The sequence below is a fragment of the Malurus melanocephalus genome, unplaced genomic scaffold, assembly GCF_030028575.1.
Source record: "Malurus melanocephalus ecotype Western Australia unplaced genomic scaffold, MMel_1.1 scaffold_65, whole genome shotgun sequence".
In the NCBI taxonomy this organism is placed as follows: Eukaryota; Metazoa; Chordata; class Aves; order Passeriformes; family Maluridae; genus Malurus; species Malurus melanocephalus.
The window spans coordinates 2,156,228-2,168,699 of NW_026623297.1; the positions used below are offsets into that span (position 1 = coordinate 2,156,228).

General features: G+C 47.3%; 1 protein-coding gene across 7 annotated transcripts in view; it reads left to right on the forward strand.

The window, feature by feature from the left end:
- The window catches only part of FRMD4A (FERM domain containing 4A), a 271,255-nt gene that overhangs the window by 137,894 nt on the left and 120,889 nt on the right, over positions 1–12,472 (forward strand). For all 7 annotated transcript variants that reach the window (XM_057366444.1, XM_057366441.1, XM_057366442.1 and 4 more), the window contains exon 2: positions 7,102–7,167. In XM_057366444.1, the coding sequence (XP_057222427.1) occupies positions 7,102–7,167 (66 nt within the window). The remainder of the gene's footprint in view (positions 1–7,101; positions 7,168–12,472) is intronic.

Below are 12,472 nucleotides of genomic sequence, written 5' to 3' on the forward strand. Positions count from 1 at the left end.
TTTTGCTGAGCGCTGTTTGGGGGAAGCATGAAAAATAACCTGTGCAGATGTTCCTGGGTGATGCATAGAGCATGAGCAAGGCTGGAAAATGCTGTGTAGAGGAAGCGAGGAGCCCCTGGGCAGGCCAGGAATTCTTTTGTCARCTCCTAAGACAAAACAGGGAAGTCACCAGGTCACTCAGGCTGTAGCTCGCCTTGATTTTYGTCCCATCGCTCCCTGTCGGCGTCCACACAATGGCTGGGTCGCRCCGTTCGAGCGGTGCTTCCGACACCATCCCACCTCCTGTCTCGAGGAGGGCTCTGATTTCTRATTACTGAAGCTGTTCTCTCTCCTGACAAATGAGTGTTTGCAGAAATGACTTCATCCCGTGATGCAACCCCTCTTAAACATATCCCTGTGCGGATCCCCCATGCGGTGGGTAACACCGAGCACCACTCCCTTCCTGCAGGACAGGAGAGAGCTTTAAGAGCTGTATCTGTAACCGTGGTTTTCACAGTTCTGCTTTCATTCCCTAATCCATTGGGAAGGACATTAATTTTTCAAGGAGTGGGATAGAGAGGTTCACAGGGAAAGCCAAAGGCCTCACACGCGATACATTCCTCTGGACCTATCAAACCTGTGGGAGGTGCTGCATCGCTGTCAGATTCTGTTTTCTGGCCATTCAATCCAGTTATGGACTGTGCATGAATTTCACTGAGCTTCAAAGCACTTCCATAACAGGGAAACCCACACTGCTTTCGTAAGTTRAGTCTAGTTATGCATCAGCCATCAGCTCTGCTCTTCATAACACCATTATCCACATCTACAGTAKCTTTCCTGGGCCCTTCTTCTCAGCTTCACAGGGGCACAGGGGTTGGATGTTCCAACCCAAACCATTCTGTGGTTCTGTGATTCTGTATTGGCTTATTTCAGAAAGCTCAGCCCATGTTCAGTACTGTGTTGCTGACCATGGCAGACAGGACAGGCYTCATAGACCTCCGCTCACAAGCCAGGAGTCTTGGGACAAATTAAAATAATTTGTCTCCCTCTGGGAAAAAGTGATAACAACACAAACTATTCACCGTTTATCTAGAAAAGACTCATGGAAATTAGTAGTGGGAATGAGGACTGTATAGAGAAACAGCAGTTTCTCCTGACTCTCTCCCATCCTCAGTGCTTCAAGCCACCAAGGCACAGGTACCTCAGATATTGCCCATTTTAGTGAAAAGGAAGAGCAGGCAGTGCTTCAGACCATGGCGATACACTCAGGGCAGTTGGCAAGCCCCCTGGCTGGGACAGATGAACCAATTTGCACCAACATTCATCTTGCTCCTCTTTATCCGGTACTTTTCCCATTGAGTATCTCCTAAAGGACCAGATTTAAGTATTGGAACAGACATTCCAGGGAGATGGAGTCACCATCCCTGGAAGTGTTTGAAAAGCAAGAAGGCGTGTCAGTTCACGATGTGGTTTGGTGGGCATGGTGGTGTTAGGTCAAAGGCTGGGCTTGGTGCTCTTGAAAATCTTTCCAGCCTTTTTGATTCTGTGATTCTATGACTGCAAAAACAAGCAAGTCCCCAGTCAGTGCTGCTCCCCACCGAGCACAGAGTCAGCTGTGTCCCCTCTCCCACATCCCCAGCAAGGCTCAGCCCCTTGGCTCAGCTCTTTGCACGCTGTCTCAATGCCATCCTCACCCCAGCTTTATCAGATGCTGATGCCAACCAGTAACCAGGCAGGATGCTCTGCAAACACACAGCATAGAAAGAAAGATGGTCCGTTCCTCGAGGGTCTCGAGTGTGGRTGTAGGACAGGAGATGGCAGATGGAAGCAGACACTGGTCAGTGTGACAGGCAGCTGCTTGCCAGACTGGCCCCAGTTCAGCAAAATGAAGTGCTGCCACATGCACAAAGCTGTGCAGACATCAAAAACACACCGCCTTTCCTCTCTCCCTCTCTTGACAAGCTTAGGAGTTGCCAGGATGAGAAGGCAGTAAGAAGTGGTCAAGTGGGAGCAGGATGTTTAATCTAAGAGTTTACTGTAATCAGTGGGCTGTCATCTCTCCCTATCGCCTTTCAGCGGCTCTGTCCAAACAGTGGACAAAGTGACACAGATTTTTGTGGATTCAGCACAGTAATTGCCTCCCATACAGCCACTGAGCATTTAGGAAAGATTCTGCCTCCAATTATAATTTCTGATGTGATTCAAGGAAGAACGTGCTGTATTCTCCTTTATTCCTGCAGTCACCGACTAATGAAACRTGCCACGGATATTTATAGAACTGACATTGTAAATAGCATTTGCATTTGGTGCCTTTGAGTTATTTACTGTGACGGCTTTTTCTCCAGGAGGGTTTTTTTCGTTTTGAAAGGGAAAGATTCTGTTTGGAGGCGTTTCCTCCCATCGCCTTGGCTGTTTGTGTTGGATGGAGCAGTTCTGTGGGCAGTTGTGATAATTTAGTGACAAAGTGTTGGGCATACAGGGATTAGCTGAGYATGGTGAAGGTTTTGGGGCCACATCACAGACAGTTTGTAGGATTCTCTGAGACAATGTTTGAGTTGCAGTGAAGATGAATAGAGAGGAGGGCGGTCRTCAGAGCAGTTCATGGCACAAAGCAAAACAACCGCCAGCTTGCCTTCCCTAGGAAACCCGTTGTGTAAATATTTGGGTAGGAGCCTCCAAAGGAGATTTAAAGTCTTGTGATAAAGGTAACTAAAACGTCGTTTCCTTGAGAAAAAGGATTCAGAAGATCCCATGAGTAACCACAAGACAGATTTCCTTTCTGTGGCATCTCTGTATTAGAGTGAGCAAAGACGTATGTCAGGGTTTGTTGTCACTGATGAATCTCAAAACATTTTGCAAAGGTCAGGATCAGTTTTTCAGTCCTCAAGGTGCAGAAGGCAAGGAGCAGAGAAAGAACACTGTCCTGTGTATGATCAGCCCTCCTGCAGAGTGCTGCAGCTCCTCAGCCACGCAAACACATTGCTTCAGGTCTTCATGTGCCTTACAAGCAGTATCTGTGGCTGTTGAACATATATTACCCCTAGTCTTTACACACTCATATAGAAATGACAGTGCTTTTTAAAAGCACTCATGCTCAGTTCTTCAAGCACTTGGGGGGTCATGCTGCGTGTGCAGGCATGAAAAGAAGTGGCAGATTTTCAGAAAAAAAAAATGTGACTTACTGAGCTGTTTTGGGGGAAAAAAACTTGTTCTGCATTTTGGTGCATAATTTCCATCTGAGCTTGTGTTAAGTGTGGTCCATGAGATGCACGTGGCCCATATTCACACCCAGAGCGTGCAGCTTGCTGCCATATGGRTGAACTGTTAGCACTCAGGAGTGTGTAACACAGTCCCACTTCTTCACATGTCTTGAGAAGCTCTGGAAATCTGAGGGCTTGGTGTGGATGCAGCATCCTGGCAGAGCTGCAGCTSAGTGAGCAGCAGGAATAACCGTGGAGTTTAACTAGGAACTGCCACCTCACTTGAAATGTCTGAGTGTTCTCTCTGCTTTGAGCATCAAGAACATCTCAAATGTTAGGCTGAACTAGAACTTGGCTTTTTACTTTCTGGAGTTAGGGAAGAGGGCTCTTGCCCTCCAGAAGAAAAGTGGGGACTGTGTTGGTACAGGAAATGTCACTGATCTCACTGTGAAACCCAGGAGTTGATCAGGACTGAACCCCCCTGCTTCCCTACCACATCAAGTGACCTCCTCTTCTGTCAGGAAATCTGCTCAGCCCTTGTTTCTTGTCCCTTAGCTGGAATTTTGCTGTTTCAAGGTGAAGGGAAAGCTCAAGTTCCTCTTAGCTTAGTTCTCCACATTCTTCTGTGGGTAAGAGCCTTGGGTAAGGAGAACCTCAATTCAGTCCTGTGGTCTCCCTCCATCCAAACTCTGGTACTGCTCAGCTCATCTTGATCCTGCTCCCATCCATAGGGCTTTGGTGTTGATTTTCCTTCTCTGATTGCACAGGGAAGCAGAAAGCATTCCCTGAGTGTTCCYAGGAGCCAGCAACAGCCCCATGCATGGCAGTGCAGCAGATAGTGCAGAGCAGAGCCAATTTGCACAGTGTCAGAGGCAGACAGACTGTGCTAAATCAGGGCCTTCTCGCTGTGCTTTGAAATGCTCCTGTTTCTTGCTCTGACAAACTAGCAGAGTTTGTATTGCTCCGACAATGCAAAAAAGCACAAATGTGGGCTTCAGACACCTGGTGGAATAATAAAGCAGAAAGGAGGGAGGGCAGGACCATATTTTAGCTTATATCAAGTAGGAAGCTGTCTCTACCTTCTTTTCTTTTCTCTTGGAAAGCGCTGCTCATTTCCAAGGGAAATGAAAAGGCACGTGGCTGGAGGAATGAAATGCTGCAGCAGATCTCCAACCTGTGGACCTGCTGAGCTTCAAGAGATGTTCATGAAATGCCTTTCAATTAGTGAACCATCATGTGCTGCATGTCAGAGCTTTGCTTTATTCAGGTATTTATTCATGCTCCCAGCTGTTTGCATTTGGGATTTCTTTTAGCAGGGAAAGCACTGAGGGGTTATGAAACTCTGGGCTGGAAAAGCACAGAAAGCTAAAGAAGCTCCACACAGGGAAGCAGGCACCTTGCTGAAACAGTAAAGCACAAAGTCATACACCTCAGAAAATTATCCCTCTTCCCCTTTTCACTTTCTTTTATTCTTATTTCAATTTGTTATAGCCAATGGAGCGTTACACACAAAAGCTGGACTGTGCTCCCATCCCTGCCATCACCACGATAAACTCACTGCTTTATCTCTTGCCTTGGGTAATCTCGTATTGAAGCTGGAATATCAGTGCACATTCCACATTCTGGAGATGCAGTGGATATGTGACAGTAAGAGGATGAGGGAGATGTCAAAACACAGCTCAGACACCCAGAGTTTCATCTGCTGGGAAGCCCAGTGAAGGAGGCTGCTGGTTTCCTGTGCCTGTGTGAACATGACCCACACAACTGTTGTTCCAAGCAGGAGAAACCATTGCAAAGCCCTCTCTGAGCCTCTGGTGTGGCTTCACAGCTGAGCTGAAAGCTGTTTAATAGTGAAAAAATCTCACTCACTGAGTAACACACCTTAGGAGAAGCCATATTTTGCATAGCATTTCTTACCAGAGGAAACTCTCGTAAGACAATTTATTGCCACGGTGGTAACTGGCTGACATTTATGAGAAGCCTTGTTTTACAAGGCTCTCCTTTGGCTGCACTGCCAGGGTTCCGGTTATGCTGATGGAAGAAGAGAAGGAAAACWATGTTATTTGGCGTGTAGGATACTYGCAGAGRYGTGTTGATGTGAATAACAAAAGGGGGTAAAATCTGCGTGCGTCGCATGGGATTGTGCCTTCCAGAATTGTAAGTTGTGGGTGAGTTGAAAGGAAARGCTCATTTTGACTGAAGTTTCCTCATAACAAACTCTGCATCTTGCATGGCCAGCTTGAGGTTCAACAAAGTTTTAGGAACATTTGGATCTTTGCATTGTGGAAGGTGCTGTGACCATRGTAAGACTCGCTCTGATCTGGCCKCAGGAAAGGGAGGGATGGATGTGGRAYAKRGCTGGSAAGAGGGAGGRCAGAAGCACCCAGAAGAGGCTGAGGGGCTCCTGTGCTGAGACAGCARGGTGAGGGTGATGCTGCTGGAGATGGCTGAGGTTGCAGATCCCATGGYAATGGCCACACATTGCCTGGATTCCTGAATGGGCAGAGTTGACGGTGGAGCATCCAGCACTGCCTCCCGGATGCCAGCACATCCAGCCCCATCAGCCACAGCTGATTTTTAACCCGCAGAGCTGAAGCAGAAAGCTGAGCTGTCCTCAGTTAACCCCCCCAGCACACATCTCCCCACGCTCTGCAAGGCAGCTTTGCATCAGGGGCTCAGCTCAGCCTGCACTGTGGGAAGAGGTRATGGATGGGGGCAGGAATGCCCGGGATGCTGAGGCACTCATGACTCCAGCACTCTGTAACCTCCTGCCAGGGTTCTGTGGACCCTCTGCTCCTTTTTAGTGATGCTTTAGGACTCACCATGGCAAGAAATATTATTAAATTGAGCTGGGGATCCATGCAAAGCACAGGAATGTGCCTTGRTTCGGGGTACTGGGTCTCTGAGGGGCTAAGCTGAGCTGTGGGGCTGCACTGGGTCTGTGCCAACGTGGGTCCAGGTGTGTATGTGAGTGTTGTAGGGTGAGCCCACACTGGGGGGCTGCCTGTGCGCTGACTAAATCATGCTGAGAAAGGGATTTCCAGGAGCCAAAGAGGCTTAAGGCTGTCCATATCCCATTAACAGATAGTGGGATTGTGCCTGTGCCTGAAGGGCTTTGTGGGACTGAGCTGGGATCTGTAACTCTGCAAAGCAAAGGTGCTCCTTGCTGACAGTTCTCTGTGCAAGGAAGGGCTTGATGCACTGTAGAGGAGTGCCTTCAGACCACAACTCATTTATTTATTAGAACCCCAATCAGTGGACCTTGGAAATGTTATATAAGGCTTGTGTACATAATAGTTTTATTGATATTATTTGTTAACTGCTGTAGTAAACAGTGCTGGTGTGGAAGCTTCTTTAGGCCAGAACAGTGATGTCACAAGTGGCTCCTGTGGTACATCTTAAATAGGATACTCCATGTAGGAGAAGCCAATKTTGGGATTCAGGGCCAAACAAGCAGCTGGTGCCACTCCAAAGAATGCCATTAGTACAGCCCAGGGAGGAGCCTGGCTCCACAGTACCTGTGGCATGGCTGGATCACTTCTCTGGAGGGGCTTGGGTTTGTCTGGATGTCTCCTCTGTTGGCCAAGCCAGCTGCAGAGCTGGAGGCTCCACTATGAAATGTCATCCCCTGACCCCTCTGTGCACGCTGGAACAGCCTCTCCTGGCAGCTGCATCCGAGCAGGCACCAGACACCGCTCCGTGACAGCTACCAGGGTGGCTTTGCTTTTTCTCCTTCCAGCCTTTTCTTTACCCCGCTGCCAAAAGAAGGGGGATTAATTAAAAAAAAAAAATAAGTAAACACAAACCAAAAGGACTGCATCAAATGAAAGCCTCAGATTTGTGGTGGGGGAGGTCGGCAGCCACGTGCTGAGCTGGAACAACAAGCACCCTGACTGACACACGTTCCTCTTGTGTCTTGCAGATGACGGAGGGTCGCAGATGCCAAGTGCACCTCCTTGATGACAGGAAGCTGGAGCTCCTCGTYCAGGTAGGAACTGCACCTTTCATCATTTCATCATTGGCTACAGCATGGATTTTCACAGGGTGGGGAGAGAAAAGGGTTTTCAGCTGGTTTTCTCAGCAGCTTCATGCTGTGATTGAGAGCCCAGGGAAACTGCTGGAGTGCTGCCTGGGAAGGATCTGCAAAGGCATATCTGTGGGAAGGACTAATTCAGGACATATTTTTACTTTATTCTGTGCCAAAGCTGTCTCAGTCCCTGCCAATGAGACAGAAAAGCACCCCTGGTCGTTTTTGACACTGTTACTATATCTCTTCACTATGTTTTCGAGGCACTGCTTAGCTTTSAAAAATGCATTGCATCTGCTTAAAATATCTCCACCTTCTCTATTTGCCATCCTAAACTGCTGGGGTTCAATGCTGGGCTCCACACCAGTGGGGATTGTTCCCATGCTCCCACCTGCTCTGGGAACAGGGTTTGCAGCAGAAGATGTTGTGGTGGTCGTGCCACAGGCAGGCATTGCCTGTATGTTCATGTGTCAAACACAAAAATGTATTTAAATAAGTCCATGTTTCATCTCCCTTATTTTTTRCTTTAAAACAAAATAATGAAAGGAAGACTGGAAACAATGAGAGTCTGGTGGTGCCTTTGTAAGGATGGGCTGGTGAAAGCTGTAGCATCCTACACTTTCCTGACAATTTTGGCTCCTGTCTCAGAGATCCCCAACGGGTTAATAACAAGAATTAGAAGAATGTCTTTCCTTTTGCAAGGGCTTCAGGCCAGCTACAGGCAGCCAAAGCAGCAGGAAATGAAACTTCCCATAGCACCCAAGTGCCCTGGCTACAGCTGATAAGAGGGGAGGGGGGGCAGGATCCTCCCCAGCACCAGCAAACCTGAATGGGGATGGCTGAAGGTGCCTTGAATAGCMGGAAGCACATTCAGCCTCGCTTTCTGGAAAGTTGCTTAAAAATCCCACTGCAAAATCATTAATGGGTAATGTTTTTTAAGCACATAGCTGTCTGGGAGGTGAAATCCCTCAGCTCCCCATGACACACTGYGTGTTCAGAGAGGGCCTGGATGACCATGAGTCAGGCCCGTGGTGGAATGAGAACAGCTAAATCAGGATGACTAATTAAAACAAAACACTGTRCCAATGGTCTCTGCATGGGCTGCACCAGGTCTCTGATGCTTTGCAGCTGGCTGGGGGGAAGTTTAGTCACCTTCATCACAAGGACACAGCACTTGGCTTCCTATTTCATCTAAATGCCTTTTCTAATTTTTCTTAGTTCAATTAAAAATGAATGGACTATTGGAGAACAGCTCTGCTAAAGCACTCACTATATTAATAATCACAGCTTAAAATACGCTGCAGGAAATCTATGTGAGCTGCCCTGGCCAACCTACTTATTTGGGGTTTAATCAATGACACTAAAAAGCCACAGGAAGATGACAGCAAAGGAGGCTGGTTTGTGCCCACTTCCCAGGGAGCAGAAAAGCTATCACGTGATACTGTGTTTTTTTAAGTGTTTGATCACACCTTCAATGGAATTCCTTGTAATCAATATAGGAAGCAAATTGCTCTGTAAATCACCCTAACTAGTTTGCAAGTGACCCACGGTTGAATTTTATTAGTACAACAAATCGTTTTGCTGTTTTCAAGCAACGTGTGAATGGGGAAAGCCAGGAGGTTGATGATGAAAAATTAATGCTCAGAAAAAGCAGTAACCTCTGTTGTATGCWGTACTCAGATCTCTGAGCAACCCTGTGACCCCATATGTACAGGAACATCCACTCAGGCATCTCAAATGCTTTTCTGGCTTAATGACARTGCTGTTAGGTAGCTTCTACTTGGGGTGAAGTCACTTATAGGGGGAGCAGATGAAGAGGCAAGTGGATGTTTTGGACTTGAGTATGTCTCCAGTATTGATACTCCTTGCAGACATGGGCACAAGCCTTGAGTTTGCCTGCCTGTAAAGCACAGGCAAAGACTCCAGCATTGGGCTGCTCCTAGAGCTGCTGATGCTGCCAAGATGAGCAGCTCTTTGTCCCAGCAGGTCCTCAGTGGACTGGGCTCCCTCTGGGACCAGCATGCACTTTGCTAGGGGAAATCTCACCAGMTGACCCATATTGTTTGTAACTTATCATGAGATTTCAGATAAAAGKTGCTTTGTAAGTTCTGAGCACCGTTGTTTTTATTAATGCTGCCTTATCTTGTAGCTGAATTGAATTAGAAGCTGTAAATAAAATGTTCACCCAAGCCTAAGCTTCTGGCTGTCACTTCAAAGCTGCATTTTTCTGTGGGTGTCTTGCCATGGGCTGGAACAGAGGGCTGGTTTTCTTGGTTTGGCCATGAAAGAGGTTCCTCTATAGCTTTGYTGGGCCTTAACATCTGGACCTGCATTGGCTTGAATTGCTCAGGAGTCAGTCTCTTAAATTMTCAGGTGAAATTTCCTCCTTCCCACCAACCTCAACCTTTCCTGGAAGCTTTTCCACTCCTATGGGAAGTTTAGGAAAGAGCAGTGGGAATCAGTAGAARTTATTTCTCTGCTGCAGGCAGGATCAAAATAGCAGCCTAACCTGGATCTGGCTTTACATAGGCTTTCAGTGCTTGTTTGTGTGGTATCAGGTGCTCTGCCCAGAGAGGGGTTCAGGGATCCTGCTGCTCTACGTTCACAGAATCACAGAAAGATCTGGGTTGGAAGAGATCTTAACATCTAGTTCCACTCCCCCTGCCATGGGCAGGACCACCTTTCACTAGAACTGAATAAAGAATTTCTTCCTAACACCTAATCTAATTCCCTCCTTTTTTAAGTTTTCAAACTCTATCTGCCCATATAGAAAATAATTCTCCCTCTCTTTAATAAGACTCCTTTAAGTAMTGGAAGGCTGCAATGGAGTCTCCCTAGAGCTTTCTCTTTTCCAGGCTGAACAACCCCAGCTTTGCCCTCTTGWCTTCATAGGAGAGATGCTCCAACCTCTGATCCTCTTTGGGATACTCCTTTTTAGTGTGGAAAAACCATCAGAAGAACCTGGGTCTGACTGAAGGAGAGAGCTGGTTACAGCTCCCTCAAAGGGAGGCGGGAGAGCTCCTGGAGCATCTTGAAACAGCTTCGGCCAATGACTCTGGGGAGCTGAAATTATTTCCTCTCCTGCCTCRAGTGCTGCTGGGCAAAACTAGATGCATCTGGGAACAATCAGGGTGTTTGCAAAAAGCAGTGTATTAAGCAAATGTACTCCCTTTTTGTCTGTGCATTAGCCACGATCAGACTCAGGGGKTTATGAATATGTCATTTGAAACTATCAGTTGGTGGGTAATGAGGACCATAGCCTGGGCTGCAGGAGGACAGGGAATGGAATTGGTCCTTCTGCAGCTGCTCGCAGGAGTCAGCAGTGGCTCAGTGTGACAGCTCAGCCAGGCCAGACTGAAACGTTTCAATGCCACAAATTCCCTCCCAAAACTGCAAGGACCTCTCTGACAGGCCACACAGCTATTGGCAGTGGGACCCACCCTGCATATATGTTTAATTTGCATTACTGCACCCCAAAAGTGGGATTTTGGCTCAGAGGCAGCATTTAGAACCCCTTCTGTGAATGTTGGCTTGCTTCAGTGTTGGCACATAATGCAAGGGCTTGGGGTTACCATCATCAGGAGAGAGATCCTGGATTACTCCATCAAAGGGTCTCGACTGGAGTCTTTTCCTCCCAAGTGGAGCGGCTGCAGAGTGATGCAGCAGCAGCAGCAGCTAAGGAAAAGCACAAACACAGGCTTTGCGGATAAAAGAAAACCCTCCCCAATGTGTTTTGTCAGATAAATTCTGAAATTTAGAAGGGCTAATCATAAACGGAGATGGAGGAGGATCATATGGAAATCTCTTCCTGAGGGTCTGAAACTCAAAGGMTGTTTGACTTGGGATTAGGCAGAAGAGTTGCATTTGGTGTGTGTTTCATTTGATAAATGCCTGCTGAAGATCTGGGGTGTGTGGCAAGTTTACACAACATGTTTTTTTGACAGTTTTTTCTTTCTGAGCAGGAGCAGAGTGTGGCTACTTGGATCTTACAATCTGGGGTTTTTTTCCCTCTTTCTGTTTGATGCATGCTTAGTTTCTRGCACAGTTCTTTTTTTAAGGTGTTTGGCTTTATCCAGCTAATCCTTTTCACTGAATGAGTCCCTTTTCTTATTTCTGGAAAATGGATTTCCTCCATTCCCCACTCACAGCCTCCCTATCTGTTACATTATTTCCCAGTGACCGCGGATCATTTGTCTGCTGCACATGAAAGGTTTGTGTTGCTTTATTTAAAGACTTTTGCGTAATTGGCGATTCATTCCCTTTCATGTGAGTTTTATAAACACGGCTTTTTTTCTGGGATGGCTGGATCAGGCAGCCTGGCTTGATCCCAGCTCCAGGAGCCTGTTATCTGACAGCAGCTCCAGCAACTGTCATCCARAAGTGTTAAGCCCCTAATTCTTTCTCTCTGGAGGAGCTGTTGCAGAAATGGAGCTCATCCCAGGCTCGTAGCAGAGCCGTCTGTGGGGTCTAGAGGCTCTGCAATTTGATTGTAGGAAATAACTGGGCAGTTTGTTTCTAAACTTCTTCCCAGGAAGCACTGAGCCCCTTTTGAGAGAGCCAGGGAGGTCAGCACAACCCACAGGTGTTTTGGTCATTAACCACCACTCTAAGTCCATGTTGACACTTCTTGAGTAACTCTTCTTGCAGCATTTCTATCTCCCAGCTGCCATGCAAGTGGATCCAGAAATATGTTAACAGTCACACGTGTACATGCACCGCCAAAATTAATGGGATGAAATGGATATCCTTCTTTGTCTTGCTCAAAACCTGCTCTTCTTTGAGGAGGTCAGGAATCGTTCAGGAGCCCAGGATTTGTTATCAGTGTGCCTGCTATGGTTCAGCATCCCATCCCCAGGAACTGCCTCCAAGMCAGAYTGRGAGAYGCTGGAGCCGTGAGCYGGGCTGGCAAARTGCCCTGTGGGCTGCTGACTYAGTGCCACACGGATGGATGGCTGTCACCAGCAGGGCTGTCCCAGTGGAGATGCTCAGTTTGGAGCACACTGGTGTCCCTCACTCCTCTGGGATCAGCCTCACTGGCACCAGCCTGAGCCTGACTGTCCTGGGGAAGCAATGGCATCTTTTGAGAGTAATAGCTCTACTAMTTATGGCTGGAGAGAGAAAAAAAAACGTTCCACTCTCCTCCCAAGAATGTGTTACAGCTTTTGCAGTATCCTAAACACTGCTCATGATTAGGAAAATGCAATCCATGAGGTTTYACCCATGTTTTGTTGCTGTCTCACCTCTGTATGACAATGAGCAGTGTGGT